The 17,802-nt window shown below is 36.9% G+C and overlaps 2 protein-coding genes across 4 annotated transcripts; both read left to right on the forward strand.

The window, feature by feature from the left end:
- Window positions 1–2,649: 2,649 nt before the first annotated feature.
- On the forward strand, window positions 2,650–5,356 carry LOC141359530 (uncharacterized). The gene is made up of 4 exons (XM_073862144.1): window positions 2,650–2,976; window positions 3,060–3,377; window positions 3,467–3,581; window positions 4,405–5,356. The coding sequence occupies exons 1-4, from the start codon at window positions 2,679–2,681 to the stop codon at window positions 4,415–4,417; spliced, it is 744 nt and encodes a 247-aa protein (XP_073718245.1). The 5' UTR covers window positions 2,650–2,678; the 3' UTR covers window positions 4,418–5,356.
- A 76-nt stretch (window positions 5,357–5,432) lies between these two features.
- On the forward strand, window positions 5,433–13,666 carry LOC141359529 (uncharacterized). 3 transcript variants are annotated; one of them, XM_073862139.1, is made up of 5 exons: window positions 5,433–5,889; window positions 10,942–11,301; window positions 11,515–11,901; window positions 12,528–12,644; window positions 13,124–13,666. In XM_073862139.1, exons 1-5 carry the CDS (start codon window positions 5,850–5,852, stop codon window positions 13,201–13,203), a joined length of 984 nt encoding a protein of 327 aa, XP_073718240.1. In that variant the 5' UTR covers window positions 5,433–5,849; the 3' UTR covers window positions 13,204–13,666. The 3 variants fall into 3 exon arrangements, with proteins under 3 accessions (XP_073718240.1, XP_073718239.1, XP_073718241.1); XM_073862138.1 differs by having other exon boundaries at window positions 5,434–5,889; window positions 12,525–12,644; XM_073862140.1 differs by having other exon boundaries at window positions 5,435–5,889; window positions 10,957–11,301; window positions 12,525–12,644.
- Window positions 13,667–17,802: the final 4,136 nt, after the last annotated feature.

A 17,802-nucleotide genomic window follows, 5' to 3' on the forward strand; every position in this document is an offset into this window, starting at 1 on the left:
TGCTTTAAAATGATGTTCAGAATATTTTTATCGATTTTAATCATACACATGGATGATGTAATTTATTTGTTATTCTCTGTTTTAGTTGACAGACACTTTATTCATTTCATAACAGCCATGCGGCATGTAACGCCCTTGAGGGCAGGTAAACGAGGTTGTCACGTGTTTCCTGTTACTTTTCTTAGCGCTGTTGTGCTGTGACCAATCACAGTCGTTTGTGCCCTTTGACTCAAGTTTTTGTTTGTAGGCAATGCAGGGGTGGCTTCGCTTTTTTCAAGAACGGTATTCGGAGATAATACTACGTTTAAATAATAATAATTTCTTATCTACAATAGTTTTAAGCATGACTGACAGAGGAAATGCTCCACATTGAGAGTTTTCGTCTTTGAGCCGCGCAGCGCGCCCTCCTGGCGGCACTTTGTATTTAAAATATAAGGCACTAACCGCCCAAACCACAACTACCCCAGAAGAGGGTAAATATCCAAATAAATGCCCCTGACTCACAGATTAATACATATATCTGTGGTTATCGATTATATTGTTAAGAAAATACAGTTACTACGATTAACTTTAACAGTGAATTCAGGACATTAACGTTACGTTTCGGATGACAGATTTCAGGTCAGACGTTTGACGTGACAACAAAGGGCATTTCAAAACAGCGTCAGTCTGTTAGAAGGTTAACTTATTTCTCTTATCAGGTTACAGTAGTTTGTTGAATATCCGTCACACTGAAACGTCTTTATTATGTATTTCCCCCGCAACTGCATCTTACGTACAGAACTAACTTATATCATTAAAATAACATTAATATAGCACATATATAAATCCATAACGTCAATATTAAACTGCCTGTATAATATAACATACGAATTACATAATCCTTTACATTAAAACTGAAGTAAAATTAAATCCCGATGGTGGTGAAGCAGCAGTACAGTAAGTCCATCATACAGTTTCATTTTTAATATCTGCGTTCAGGAGTTTCCGCATTCGTCTCCTACTCGCGCTCCACAATCTCGCGAGATTTCACTTTGAACTTGAATATCAAACATAAGTGTATCGGGAGAAACATCAGCTGTATTTGATTAATTTGCGGCAAAATATATTACATTTATATTAAGAGACCGCAATATATAAAGTATTGATATCATGATTGAACATTTGTCATTTTATCATTTACAGATTTGAAATTTACCACGGTTTTTTTATAGTAAACGTGTAATAACGTGTTTTTGCCGGATGAATCATTTGTATTTCTATAGTTTTACTTAAAATATAGTAGTTAAACTACAGTTACTATAGTAAGACAGAGGTAAATATGTAATTACCATGGTTTTACTACAAATACTATGGTAAAACCATAATTATAAGACTATACATTTGTTTATTGTTTTTTTTAATCTAAAGTAGCCTATGCCTGCATTAATCCTTTTATCATTTACAGTTTGTAAAGTTCCTCATGAATATTTACCATGGTTTTATTATAGTAAACGTGTAGTAACTGTGTTTTTGGCGGATTTATAATCATTTGTATTTCTATAGTTTTACTCAAATATAGTGGGTAAACTATGGTTACTATAGTAAATATGTGGTTACAATTATACATGCATATTTTGTATAAGACTAAATTTGATTATTTCATTTTGTTTTTTGTTTTCATCTGAAATATGCCTATATAAAGTACATTTTAGTAAAAAATCTAGTTTGTTCTTATTTGGCAAATAAGGTAGAAATGGCTTTGCTATTGTATTAAAAGCATAGTAACCACAAATTTACCATTTTCTTAGCTTGATATTAAGAATGTTTTATTATATTTATATGCATATTTATTATGATTCTGCTGATTGACCATTAATCAGTTTATCATTTACAGTTTGTGAATTTCCTCATTAAAATTAACCACAGTTTTATTATAGTTAACATGTAGTTACTAATTTTACTAAAAATGTAATGATTAAACTACGGTTAATATAGTAAGACAGTGGTAAATATGTTGTTACCATTATAAGTGCAGTTTTTTTTATATGAATATACATTTTATTTATTTATTTATTTATTTCATCTGAAATATGTCTATATTAATATCAAAACACATTTTAGTAAACAGTCTATTTTTTTGGCAAATAAGATGGAAAAGCAATTCAAAAAGGTTTTGCTACAGTATCCATTGTATTTAAACCATAGTAACAATAAATTTAACATTGTCTAACGACCCACAAGTTTGATATTTGTAATTAAACTTCAATTCAATTCAATTTTATTTATATAGCGCTTTTCACAAATGTTAATTGTTGCAAAGCAGCTTTACATGAGTAGATGTAAAGGAGAACACAGAAAATCAATAGATAATATAAGCAGTAGAACATAGCGGCTAAGGTTAAACCGTACAAGCAAGCGTATTAATAGTCTTACAGTTTGTAAAGTTCCTCATGAATATTTACCATGGTTTTATTATAGTAAAACTATGCCTATACATCAAGTAACAAATCTGCCAAACAAAATATAGTTACTACACTTTTACTATAGTAGAAGCACAGGTAATACTTTATAATTAAACATACAGAAATAACATACAGAGGTTTGTCAATATGCATACAGTAACTTATTAAATCTAAATGTTTTTAATGTTTCTGTTTGTTTTGCACGATGTGTTTGGTTGTGTTACAGATGAAGTTATGACACCAGATGTGATGGAGGGCGAGTCTGTTACTCTTGACTCTTGTTTTCCCAAAATACAGACCGAAGATGAGTGGGAGTGGAAGTTTGGTGGCCCTGACGGTGTTACTATAGTTAAAAATGGTTTAATATATGACACCGTTGATGGGATATTCAATAACCGACTGCAGCTGAACAGTCAGACCGGAGATCTCACCATTAGAAACACCAGAATCAAACACACTGGAGTTTATGATCTAAAGATCTTCAACAGCACACACACACGTGAACACAAGAAATTCAATCTTACTGTCCTCGGTGAGAAACTTGACTCTTTCTATGTAAATATAGACTGAGGTGATGAATGGTTTTCATTAAAAGTTGAATTTGTTTGTTTTCAGATCCGATTCCTCCGAAAGTGTTTGCGGTGGAGGGAGAATCTGTTATTGTGACTCATGACGTCGCTTGCGTACAGAAATACAATTTGATCAGGTGGATGTATGAAACAACTCTCATCGCTAAAATCAAAAGAGATCCGAACTCCAACCAAACGTGTTGTAAAGATCCGTTAGAGAGAAAATTCATGGGCAGACTAAAGTTAGATGATCAGACTGGATATCTCACCATCACAAACCTCACAACCACAGACGCTGGACTTTATAAACTACAGTTGATAAACAATGTTCCCAAATACAGGACGTATCGTCTTATAGTTAGTGGTGAGTAAATCAAATCTTCATGTTCAATAAATCATCTGCTTTATACAGACCGTAAGGTATTTATTTGTGTCTTTGTGAATCTGTTGTAGGGTCGGGTTTGTCATCAAAATGGATCTATGTCGTGGTCGTGGTCGGGGTGGTGGCGCTGGTGGGGGCGCTGGGGGTGGCATTCTATTGGATTAAAAGAAACCAAAAAACTAAAAGGCAAGTATGGACGACAGTAAATAATGCTTTAACATGTATTGTTGTAATTTATTGACTTATTGGCTTGTAATTATAATAAACTGATAAGTTTGTTCTGTCTGTGCCAATGAACATTTATGCAATAGAAATTTAGTAAAAAATAGTAAATATTAAACAAAAGCAATAGCAAGTGACCCTATAAATATTGATGAGCCAGGTTGGGTCTGTACCCAAGTACATCTTTGCTTTTTATTCTTCTGGTTTATTACCAGTTGGTAATTGCGTATTATAGGACCAGTAGGCTTACACTGCAAAAATGGCTTTTGGTATTCTTGTTTTGTTTTCCCAGTATAAATATCCAAAATTTCTTAAATCAAGATGTATTTTCTTGATGAGCAAAAATTACCTAAGAAAATAAGTCTAGTTGTTAGACAAAAAAATAAAATTTAAGTGAATTTGTGCTTAAAACAAGCAAAAAATGGGCTAAGAAAAATATCTTGAAATAAGTTACATTTTTTCTTAAACATTTAATTGAATAAATATTTTCTTACCCCATTGGCAGATTTTTTAAAGCACAAATACACTTAACTTTGATATTTTTGTCTAAAAGCTTTTACCTTATTTTCAGATCATTTTGCTCATTAAGAAAATGCATCTTAATTTAAGAATTTTTTTAATATTTGTACTAAAACCAGGCAAAATACCAAGAGTTTTTGTTGCAATGTAATACAATATATGTTCATATATGAGGATTATTAATATTATGAGTTTATTTTGAAGATTACCGGATGTGTAACATCACTGCTGCTGTCTAACATCTTTAACTCTTTCTGGTTTCTTACAGGGGTACCTATTGAGGATAATGGTCAACATCCTGAAAAGCAGTAATTAATAGCATCAGTTTGTGGTTAATAACATCAACTCGCTGTGTGCTGTAGATGTGCTTTTGAAGGGCATCTCCGGTTGTTGCATTTATTGCTGATGTTAAAATTTAAATGTTTTTTTTTTTATTTCTTTATGTCTATCGGCTGGTGTTTGACTTGCTCATGCTTCATGTTGTGGGACTGCCGATATAAAAGTTCTAATGAAAAACATCATGCTATAATGTATAATGCCTATAAGCAGCTGTTTTTGATGAGTAGTTGTGTTCCTGAGTCACAGCTACTGAATGTAAATACTGTCTTGCGAGCGGATGTAAAGACGCCAGGACACTTTGCTTTTTTAGTATCACATAGGCTGTGTTTTCAGTTATAATTGATCTGCATTCATGCTGATGTTACTCTGGCCGTTTCTCAATCCGAAGGCTGCATCCTCCGGAGGTCGCATATGCAAACGTCATAGCTGGTTTATTTAAGTTAACAGAGCATTACATTCGCAAGTCATAAGCTTATAACAACACTTTAGGATTAACTAAGATTAATAGTCAACTTTATAATTGTTAATATTCTGAATTAAGATAGTCTTGATGACGTATGCAGCCTAGAAATGCGACCTCCGGAGGGTGCAGTCTTCGGATTGGGAAACGGCCTTTATTGAGATGTATATACACTACTGGCCTCTAGTGGACAATCGATGAACATGCCTATTTTTTCCGTTTTCAGTCCATCTTAATTGTTTACATTTTTAAAGTGTTTTTTTTTAATTGAAATTCATTGTGTAATATAATTGCCAAATTTACTTTTTATTACAAACTCCTTAAGTTTCCTTTTTGTTTATGTATAGTCCAATTGCCTTGACTTTTTTGGTTCTCATGTGTTTACATGACTCATAATTCAGCATTAAAGATCTTTGTTCTATATTGTTTTTGTTTTGTTTTTTTAATAAAAAGAGAAATAAGTAAACGTTGAAGGGTTCAGTTCATGAGACTGTGAGGGTTGTAATATCTACACTACACGTGTAAATGGGAAATACAACAACACAAATTCATAAACATCGAGATAACAATCCAATAGCACAGAGGAACCGAATGTGTTGTACAGACAGTGTGCTACAGTATCGTGATGTTTCCTCACTATGTGTCGCTGTGAGGAGACTGCAGACCTGACGTTTACCTGAGATTTAACATCAATACACAAAAACAACCGCTTTTCATTTAGCATTAAAAACAGATTTGTTTTGTTTCATTTTCGAAGAGATCTCGATTAATATCAGTGAGTTAAAATCTCTCTTCATTGTTTTTCTCTGTTTTGCGTTTCCGGTGCGGCTTCGACTGTAAACCAGCAGAATCGGACTTTAGCTTATTAATAACATCACCTGACCTGATCTTGCATACAGTGAGTCTACTGCATTATGAAGAAAACAATACATCTCATTGTTTTATTGTTTGCAGGTAAGTAAATTATTTAATTTATTCACACTTTCGGTTTCATTCTGAACTCGTGGTACTACATATTTGTCATAGTTTGAACATATTAAAAGGCTACTAATCGGGCGGGTTGGTATCAATTTGTCTAACCAGAGGTTTACTGCAAATATCAATTTGCTCGTGGTTATTTTGCGTTTACTGTTCACTGTTCGAGGCCATGCAGAGCAAATCGATCGATGAATAACCTCAAGTATCGCGAGATCTGATTGTAGGTTCTTGAATCTCTGTGATGTCAGATGCCGCTCCGTCTGTGCAGGCGTGTTTGAAGTCGAACACGCCTAATGATTTGGCAATTTTAAAATCTAATGTTACTGTCAGTTAGATTTTTTTTAATGTATAACTTACATAATCTATTGTATTTCTTTCTTTCATCTTGTGATAAAAAATGTTATATTGCTTGTTTATTTGTTATTCTCAGTAATAATACAAATAATTAATTTATTTGCATGCAGATTTAAATATCTATCTCTATCTTGATTATTTATTTGTATTGTTGATCCTAATGTGTCTTTCTGTATTCATATTTATTTTAAGTTGGTTTTAAAGGGATAGTTCACTTTTAAATGAAAATTGCTCATCCTCATGTTGTTCTAAACCTGTATGATTTTGTTATGATGAACACAAAAAAAAGATATTTTAAGAAATGATGATAGTAAACACACAGCGGTAAGTGACCATAGACTTCCATAGTAGGAAAAAAATATTTTGAAGTATTGTGATAATTGAATAATAAAATGTTTTGATAAATGACGGTAAGCACACAGTTGACAGTACCCATTAAATTCCATCTTTTTTTTTATTCCTACTATGGAGGTCTATGGTCACTTGCTGCTGTTTGCCATCATTTCGCAGGGTATCTTCTTTTGTGTTCATCAGAAAAAGGAAATTCATGCAGGTTTGGAACAGCATGGGGATGAGTGGATTGTGACAGAGTTTTCATTTTGAAGTGAACTATCCCTTTGAAGAATTTATTTTGTTGGACTTATATTTAAAGGGGACATTTCACAAGACTTTTTTAAAGATGTTTAAAAAACTCTTAAGTGTCCCCAAGAGTATGTATGTGAAGTTTCAGTTTGAAATACCACATAGATAATGTTAAAATTGCTACTTTGTATGTGTGCGCAAAAATGTGCCATTTTTAGGTGTGTCCTTTTCAAAGGATTAGTCCATTTTCTTAAAACAAAGATTCTGATGGTTTGCTCACCACCATGACATCCAAAATGTTGTCTTTCTTTATATAAACTTTATTACAGGCTCTAGGCCCAACATCAAGACATACAGAAGGAATAAATACATAAACACATAAAAACTAGGGCTGGGATAGGATTGGTCGTGATTAATTGCATACAAAATAAAAGTGCTTTTTGGCATAATATATGAGTGTGTGCTGTGTGTAATTATTATGTACATATAAATACACACAATAATTACACACAGTTTTTAAATATACACAATAATTACACACAGTACACACACATATATTATGCAAAAATAACTTTTGTTTTGTATGCGATTAATCACGATGAATCTTTTCCCAGCCCTAATAAAAACATACTTTGATTCATGAGAGTCTTAACTGGCACCCATACCAATGTTTCCACAAATATGATTGATATTTAACTGAACTGCACCTGGGGCTTGTGAATAAAATTTTGAGACTCATCAAGTCTGGACATGAACTTAAACATTAGGTTCCTCAATAGAGCCTGTAAAGTGCTTAGCCCTGAAGTCCCAAAGCACTTGCACTGCTACTCCTGGGCTTTTTCAGCAGTATCCTCAGGCATTATATGCCACCTGAAGTTTGCGCATGGTCTCCTTTTTGTAGTTGACCCACAATGGGGCTGCATACAATGGGGTGCAGTATGCACGAAACAAGCTCACTTTCACATCATCAGAACAGTGATGGAATTTCCGGACTAACATGTTTGCTTGAACATACAACATTCGTCTGTTCCTAAACATATCTGCATCATCTTCCATCCTGTCAGTGATGAGGTGCCCAAGATATTTCATACAGCTGCTGGAACCCAACAGTTGGGGTGCTGGGGACATACATCAGATGGTTTAACAGAGTGTTCCCTATCAGACAACCTGTCTTACACTTCCCCAACTGTTTCGACAGGCTGTGCATGTATAGTTTGAACAGGATAAAATCGCAGCACAAAAGTGCCTTCAGGCCACAATAGCTCTGGATTATACATTTCACACACTTCTTTGCACTCGGCTTTGTAAAGTTTCTATCTTTTGACAAGTTGCATCACGCACAAGTTTATTTTTCATGTAACTAGACAAAGTCTCAGGGTTTAAATCAGGTGAGAATTTTGTTGCAAATACGCTCACCAGCTTAGATTTATTGACTTGGATGTTCTCAACAGTACCAGTCCCAACAATGTTTTTTTCCCTTTGGGAGGATGCAGACGTGGTTTGGCCTTAAATGAAGCATTTTCGGGGACCTTTTTCCAACGGCTGTTGCTCCTCTTGTCCTGAACCAAGTTCCAGGGTGGGATAGCTGCCACTCCACGTGACATGAGGGTCTCCCTTTGCGGTGCTGACTGGCCAATCCAGGCCCAAGGAGGAACTCTCTACCTTCTGCCTTGAGTCTTTCTCGCTGGTCTTCTCACAGACCTCTGACTTGTTACAGGCTTGTTGGTTTGGAAAATAGGCCCTCTCTCCAGATTAAGTCTAGGCTGCTCAATAGCCCCCATACGTTGATTAATGTCAGCGGTGATAATCCGCAGATCGTTACAGGTGTTGTCTGCAAAGACACAGCCTGTTTCATGATGGTAATATCTGCACCTAGTTGTTCAATCTTCCCAAGCAAACAGGAAACATCAAGGCTGTTAAAAGTCACAGGTGGTAGTTCATCAGGATGGTGAGAAACAAACCGAGGAACATTTTCACCAGCTTCATCGAGAAGCCAAAGACAATTCCTAACATTCTTTGAATCTTTTTGCGGCCCAGTATGTGCCACAAGCTTGCGAGTAGTACCTTGGAGTTTGTCATCCATTCTGATCCAAAATGATCCACAGCCATCAAAACAATCTCGTCCTGTTTCACAGTTTTGATCTTAATAGAAAGAAAGTTTAAAGGTCACGTTGTCCCTGATAACATTTTTTAAACCCTAGTTAGTGTGTAATGTTGCTATAATCGCATAAATAATACCTGTAAAATGATAAAGCTCAAAGTTCACTGCCAGGCGATATATTTTCTTCAATAGAATTCCGCATTAAAAGCCTACAACAAACGGTCGGTTTGGACTACAGCTCTCTATTTCATGCTTTAATGACGTCAGTAAAACTGTTCGTTGACTAAACTCCGCCCACATGAATACGTCAGTCACCAGCTTTGGCTCATACGGCTCTGCTAAGCTACGCTGCTATCGAATCACAGCACACTAAACAAACTACACAATCAGAACTCGATACGTATTTCTGAAGGAGGGACTTCACAGAACAAGGAAGACATCAGCCTGCTTGGAGGACAGTGAAAACAGCACTATACAGATAAATTGTGTGAAAAATACCGCATTTTTTTACACGTGAAACATGAACACATGTTATATTGCCCACTATAAACACAATCACAGCTTCAAAATCACAGACAGAACGGGAGCTTTAAAAACTCATCTTCCACAACCATTTTCCCGGTTTCTGTGTGGTAGATTTCAGGTTTTGTTCGAATTTTACTTCTGTCTGCAGCATCTGCACATGCAGCTGCGGCCATTTTGTTATAATCTTTGTTCAGTCGAGAAGAAATTGGTTTTTTTGAGGAAGACATTTCAGGATTTTTCTCGTTTTGATTGACTTTAATGGATCCCAACATTTAACAGTTTTAATGCAGTTTAAAAAAGCAGTTTCAAAGGACTCTAAACGATCTCAAACGAGGCATAAGGGTCTAATCTAGCGAAACGCTAATCTTGTCATTTTTGGCAAGAAAATAAAAATATGCACTTTTAAACAACAACTTCTCATCTTCCTCCGGCTGTGTGGCGAGCCAGCGCGACCTCACGTAATTGCGTGATGCCGTGGAAAGGTCACGTGTTATTTGCGGACCATTTTCAACTATAAACTGACACAAAGACATTAATTAGTATCATTCCACATACAACAACGTCTGAACGGTTCTCTTTCTCCACACTTGTAAACAGTGGGGCGTAGTTTCACATTCGTCATTCGTGCATCACAGGACCAGAGAAAGAAGAAAAGTTGTGAAGTTGTGGTTTAAAACAAAAATGACAATCGTTTTGCTAGATAAGATCCTTATGCCTCGTTTGAGATCATTTAGAGTCATTTCAAGCTGCAATTTTAAACTGCATTAAAACTGTTAAGTATTGGGGTCCATATTAAAGTCCATTAAAACGAGAAAAAGGTATGTTTCCTCAAAAAACATAATTTCTTCTCGACTGAACAAAGAAAGACATCAACCTTTTGGGTGACATGGTGGTGAGTAAATTATCTGGATTTTTTTGAGAAAATGGATTAATCCTTTAAATGCAAATGAGCTAACGATAAAGCAAACACTGATCACCATAATTGTGGTTTGTTGAAATTGAAACTCAATTATGCTGTCAATTATTTTCTTTCTCTCTCTCTTTCTCTCTCTCTCTCTCTCTCTCTGCACTAAATGGCAGTGTTGATGGTGCAGATTAAGGAGCGATATTTTTATAAGAAGATCCCCGTTTGACATCACAAGGGGAGCCAAATTTCAATGACTTATTTTTTTCCTGCATCAGTGGTATAAAAACCTTATAATGAACTGTATTGTTTTTATTACCTTAGATGTGTTTTTATCTACAAACAACACAGGTGTCCTTACATGGAAGTTCCCATTTTGCCCTGCCATGTTTCTACAGTAGCCCTAAATGGACAAACTATAGTGCGTTTTGTCACCACTGTATTTTGTCTTAGACCACAACAGGGTTGTTCTGTGGCTACCGTAGCTTCTCTATGCGTTTTGGTCTTTAAAAAAAACATTTTTGATAAATAGAAATTCTATCAGATTTCAATGGAGTAGCAGTGTTTGTGTCTGCAGGTGTATTTGGTGTTGATACTGATGAAGCGAAGATGATGTCAGTGATGGAGGGAGATTCAGTCACTTTAAACCCGTGTGTTAAGGATACCATCCAGAAAGATGTGATACGGTGGAGATTTGTAGCCTCGCGTGTTGCCGAGAAGGAAATGAATAAAAAGCCCTCTGATGGCATCACTCTATATGATGGTGTTGATGGGATATTCAGAAACAGATTGCATGTGGATCCTCAGACTGGATCTCTCACCATCAAAAACATCAGGACCAACCACTCAGGACTTTATGAAGCTGAGCTGACCTCCATTAAATCTGGAACAATCAGAAAACTCTTCAATGTCACTGTTATTGGTGAGCATGTTTCTGAACTATTTAAAAACTAAATATGCAAAAGATTTCTATCGTGACATATAATGTGACAACATGCCCCAATGTAGGTCAGCTGTCATATGAGCTGTAGTCTTTATCAAGGATTATAAAAGTTTATACAAAAATATAATAAAACTGAAGCCCCAGTCTCTTCCACATGAGTATCGTGTTGATCTGTGTCTGTTTGTACCGCAGGTGTGTTTGATCCACATTCATATCAACTGAAGTCAGTGTCAGTAATGGAGGGAACATCTGTCCAACTTAAAACTTATGTTACAGTGAAGAAAAATGATCTGATGCTGTGGAAGTTTGGAAATGCCCCCAAACAATGCTCGTACAATTCGATCCATCACTACCCGTGTCTCAGCGATCTCACTGATATAGCCAAACTGGACGGAGAAACTCAAGAGATCTCACTAGATAATGGTAAAGATCAGCTATTCACTGATAATCTCTCGATGGACAAGCAGACTGGAGATCTGACCATCAGAAATACCAGAACTCAACACACCGGATATTATGTTCTACAGATCAGCGGAAACAATGAGAATCGATACAGGGCATTCAGTGTTACTGTCAGTGGTAAGTATATATTCATCTAATTATTATATATGCTACTTTATATTAAATTAAATATAATTGTAGATTTTTCAGAGCCTTTAGTTATGACAAATAACATCAATGTCCAGAATATTGTTTTATTTCCATTTTCATCATCTCAGTCAGATGTATCTGTAAAATGCAGTTCTTATGTGTTAAAAATAATAATTTTGTTAATAATTATATTAATGTTTACAGTGATTGTTCATTCTTGTTATTTAGGTATGTGTGTAAGACATATGGTTAAATATAACATCTTCATTATAAATCACTTTAAAATTCAAATCAAAGAGATTAAAGCCTCTGGCAAGCATTACATAATACATTTTTTTATATATACCTCTGGTGATGATGAACTTTCATTAATCAAAAAAGGAAATTCTAGACATATGACATCTGCTGGTGAGATTGTGCCATTACAAGTGCAGACATCTCATTCAACAATTATTATACATTTACTTTAATGTTATGTTGCTGTTTATTAAACACATATAAATGTATTATATAAAGGTGTAAGTTTTTCTTAATCAAAAGTGTATATTTACTGTATGTGATCTGTTATGAGTATCTTATGGCTTCAGTAATATAATGTGTGTTTGTTTTAGCAGGTACAGAATCACAGCCGTGTTCAAAATGGAATACACTCACTATAGTTTCCTCTGTGTGCGCAGTATTGGGTTGTCTAGCTGCACTTGCAGTTGGTATAATCTGTCACTGCAAGAACAGTAAGTAACAGTTTATGTTTTACTGATCATACTGGTTATACTGGTTATACATCCTGTGTACTGAATGCCTACTGTATGTAATTATTGCGTAACGTTTCATGTCAATAAAAATAAATTTTAACTTAAAGAATATATACAAGATAAAAAACATTATTCATTTTTAACACAATACTAATACACCAATTGAACAGAATATTTTTTTACATAAACATCAAAGTGTGTTTAACTTTGCATTTGTGATTTTTGTTAATCATTTCTTTTTTCTCTATTTATGTTATAAATAAATGCATTTGGCTGAGTTTTAATACTTCGTCTTTACCAAAAGGTGTAAATGAAATATGGTCTTTTATTATATTATTGTGTGTGTGTGTGTGTGTGTGTGTGTGTGTGTGTGTGTGTGTGTGTGTGTGTGTGTGTGTGTGTGTGTGTGTGTGTGTGTGTGTGTGTGTGTGTGTGTGTGTATTATTTTTTTCTTATAGATTCCACAAAAAGAAAACTGAATAATACAAAAGATGAGACACAAGAACTGAATGAGACAAAGAGTCAAAGTTCTCCTTAGTATAACCTTAAGTTTGTTCAACATCCGCAACGCTTAAAGCAAATGTCAAACATATATGCTTTGCTTTCATGTGATTCATGTTTGTATTTTTTATTAAAAAAATGGAGCAGCTCTTGACTGATAAATAAATGAGAATGTACATATTATATACAGTACTGTAAGATGCATTTCTGTAAATATTCTCTATACTTTTATAAGCTCTGATTAATGTGAATGTAAGGTCAGATTACAATGTGTTTGTGTGAGACAGATGAAAAACAGATGCTGTACTAAACCTCATGTTGATGATTGTGACGCTCATTCAGACTGTATGTACAGAAAACAGAGTTTAAGTCAAGTTAAATACAAGTCTGTATGATACACTGCTGTTCTATACGCTCTTACTGGACATGCTTTGCTTATTTCTATACACAACATTCATGTGAACAAGTCAAACATGAATAAATACTGCCTTAAGAAGTCAGTTTAGTGTCTTTGTGTTGATTTATTGGTATTAATTTTCACCAGACAGTGTGTTTTAAATAACAATACATATTTAGACAACGACAGTCATGCGTTCAAGACTATAAAAAGAAGGAATTTGTAGCTACACCAAATCAGTCACTAATAACCACTAACAAGTGTGAATTAATGTCTTATGTGACAATGAGATTTTGATAAGGTTGACGCTTTGAAAACCAATATGAAACCTGATGAAGAACTTTCTGTGTCCCACTGAAACTCTTCAAAACTAAATGCATAATAGCCTATTGGATCTGTGCACTTCTCAAATTGAAAGTTAATCAAATCAATGGCCAGAGAAAAAAAAGCATGCATTATCTTGACCATTAACTTATAACTGCACTACCTAAATGATTATTAGGAACACCTGTTCAATTTCTCATTAATGCAATTATCTAATCAACCAATCACATGGCAGTTACTTCAATGCATTTAGGGGTGTGGTCCTGGTCAAGACAATCTCCTGAACTCCAAACTAAATGTCAGAATGGGAAAGAAAGGTGATTTAAGCAATTTTGAGCGTGGCATGGTTGTTGGTGCCAGGCGGCCGACTGATTCAAGCTGATAGAAGAGAAACTTTGACTGAAATAACCACCCGTTACATCCGAGGTATGCAGCAAAGCATTTGTGAAGTCACAACACACACAACCTTGAGGCGGATGGGCTACAACAGCAGAAGACCCCACCGGGTACCACTCATCTCCACTAAAAATAGGAAAAAGAGGCTACAATTTGCACCAAAATTGGACAGTTGAAGACTGGAAAAATGTTGCCTGGTCTGATGAGTCTCGATTTCTGTTGAGACATTCAGGGTGTTTTCACATATACACTGTTTAGGTCGGCCCAAATGACGTGTTGCTCCGAGTACGGTGCGTTTGGGTCAGTGTGAATACAACAGCCGCACTCGGGTGCGCACTAAACGGCCGCTCCGAGACCGCTCTAAACAGGTGGTCTCGGAGCGGCTGTTGCCGAACTCTGGGGCGACCCACCTGTGGTGTGAACACTGCCGGACCTCGGACCGAACCAAATACAGGAAGTTCTCCACATGTTTGAGCCACTGGGCTTCCGTTGTGACGTGAGCCGGGTTTTATATTGTGGGTTAACAACAAACAAGCCAATCTGGTCCGTTGCAGAGAGATTCGCTGTCTCCTTTACGTTTGAGCTGATGATTTTATAAATGCATAGCTGTCCTCCACACACAAATAGTGACAATACGGGCTTTTTAGCAAACGGCTCCGTGAGAAAGGCTTTAATAGAACAGCTACGCAATTTCGCGTTAAAGCAAAGAAACTTTGCAAAGACGTGCATCGTTTATCTCCACATCTTGATAGCTGCGCTCTCCCTGTCAGGCTGGTTGTCGTGGAAACGTGGGGGTGGTCATGAGACGGTAAGAGCTGTCAGAGACCAATGACAGCGCTGACCGTTGTCACATGGCATACGGTGCAGCATTTCGAGTAAAGTAAAAAATATATATATGTGAACACGGACCGCATTAACTGAAAAATGATACAATGTATTTTGGTGCGCTCCGAGGCCGCACCACGGTGCGCACCAACATATGTGAAAACAACCTCAGATGGTCAGAATTTGGCATAAACAGAATGAGAACATGGATCCATCATGCCTGGTGGTGGCAGTGTAATGGTGTGGGGGATGTTTTCTTGGTACACCTAAGGCCCCTTAGTGCCAATTATGCATCGTTTAAATGCCACAGCCTACCTGAGCATTGTTTCTGACCATGTCCATCCCTTTATGACCACCATGCACTCATCCTCTGATGACTACTTCCAGCAGGATAATGCACCATGTCACAAAGCTCGAATCATTTCAAATTGGTTTCTTGAACATGACAATGAGTTCACTGTACTAAAATGGCCCCCACAGTCACCAGAACTCAGCCCAATAGAGCATCTTTGGGATGTGATGGAATGGGAGTTTTGTGGCCTGGATGTGCATCCCACAAATCTCCAACAACTGCAAGATGCTATCCTATTAATATGGGCCAACATTTATAAAGAATGCTTTCAGCACCTTGCTGAATCAATGCCACGTAGAATTAAGGCAGTAGAATGCAGAAGAGCTGAAGGCCACTATCAGAGCAACCTGGGCTCTTATAACACCTGAGCAGTGCCACAGACTGATCATCTCCATGCTACACCGCATTGCTGCAGTAATTCAGGCAAAAGGAGCCCCAACTAAGTGAATGCTGTACATGCTCATACTTTTCAAGTTCGTAGTTTTCAGTTGGCCAAGATTTCTAAAAATCCTTTCTTTGTATTGGTCTTAAAGTAATATTCAAATTTTCTAAGATACTGAATTTGGGATTTTCCTTAATTTCAAAAATATTTATGTCACGGCCGAGGCGGACCCAAGATAGCTAAAAAGTCACGCCCCTCTCTAGTTCCCACCTCGAGGAGGTTCCCAAGACCACCCCAATGACCAGACAGACACGTAAATTACCATAAAACTGAAGTTTTATTAAATAATTAAAACATAAGGGGAATGGGGAAGGGCAGTTTAAAACAATCTCCTTCTTCTCGCCTCCAGGGCATATGTTGGGGCAGAGGTGGGAGGTTCTCACTACTGACACTGATTGGTCCTCTTCGAGGCGTTGCTGTAAACACAGGTAAGTGATATACTGCACAGGTAGGTTACTCACACTACTGGACCTTTAATATACTCCAAAGCATCTGTGGAGACAGAGGTAAAGGGTTTCTCACTACTGACACTGCTTGGTCCTCTTCGAGGCGTTGCTGTAAACACAGGTAAGTGATATACTGCACAGGTAGGTTACTCACACTACTGGACATTTAATATACTCCAAAGCATCTGTGGAGACAGAGGTAAAGGGTTTCTCACTACTGACACTGCTTGGTCCTCTTCGAGGCGTTGCTGTAAACACAGGTAAGTGATACACTGCTCAGGTAATGTTACTCACAACACTGGGGCCTTTAGTTCACTCCAAAGCATTCGTGGAGACAGAGGTAATGGGTTCTCACTACTGACACTGTTTGATCCTCTTCAAGGCGTTACTGCAAACACAGGTAAGTGATACACTGCACAGGTAATGGTTGGTTTCTCTCCTCTGGCTCGGGCCTCAACGTGCTATTTCTTCGCACAATCTGCACGGGGCCCGGGCGGCTTCAGTTACTGTCAACACAGCACACACACAGCAAGCTTAGTGAAACACACGGTAAAAGTCACTCACCAACCAACTCCAGTAACCAACTCTGTACGTAACCTTGGTGTCTTATTTGACTCATCTCTCTCTTTTGCCCCTCACATCTCTGCTGTTGTTAAAACCTGTTTTTTTCATCTTCGAAATATTGCACGTCTTCGACCTTCTCTAACTCAAACTGATACTGAAATCCTTATTCATGCCTTAATCACATCACGCCTGGATTACTGTAACGCTCTTTTCACTGGTCTCCACAAAAAAAGTATTGCGAGGCTACAATACGTTCAAAACTCGGCAGCTAGGGTTCTCACGTCCACCAAGCGCACAGACCACATAACACCTTTGCTACGTGAACTTCATTGGTTACCAGTCGCTTCTCGTATACAGTTCAAGATACTGCTACTTACGTTTAAGGCACTGAATGGTCTAGCACCATCTTATCTTGCTGAATTACTCCACAACTACTCTCCTGCAAGATCCCTTAGATCAGCTGAACAGGGTCTTTTGTCTGTCCCCTGTTACCGGTTGTCTACTGTAAGCGGCTGGTCTTTCAGCATAGCTGCCCCCAAACTGTGGAACTCATTACCTTTGACATTACGTAAACAGTCATCTCTGTCATCTTTTAAGACACAACTGAAAACATACCTCTTTAGCCTACATTTCGGACAAACTCTGTAATATTGTAAACTTTTGGTGTTTTTGTGTTGTATGAAATGTATGTATATTTCTGTAGTTGTTAATTCTTGATGTATTGTTATGTAAAGCGACCTTGAGCTTTGGAAAGGGGCTATATAAATTAAACTTCTTCTTCTTCTTCTTCTTCTTCTTCTTCTTCTCACCACAGCACTCTGCACACGCACTCCACGTGAAGTTTAAGGCTTGGCCGCCTAGGTCTTGGCTGCTCGAGAGGCGGGTTGGGC

The sequence above is a fragment of the Misgurnus anguillicaudatus genome, chromosome 23 (genome assembly GCF_027580225.2).
Source record: "Misgurnus anguillicaudatus chromosome 23, ASM2758022v2, whole genome shotgun sequence".
Lineage (NCBI taxonomy): Eukaryota > Metazoa > Chordata > Actinopteri > Cypriniformes > Cobitidae > Misgurnus > Misgurnus anguillicaudatus.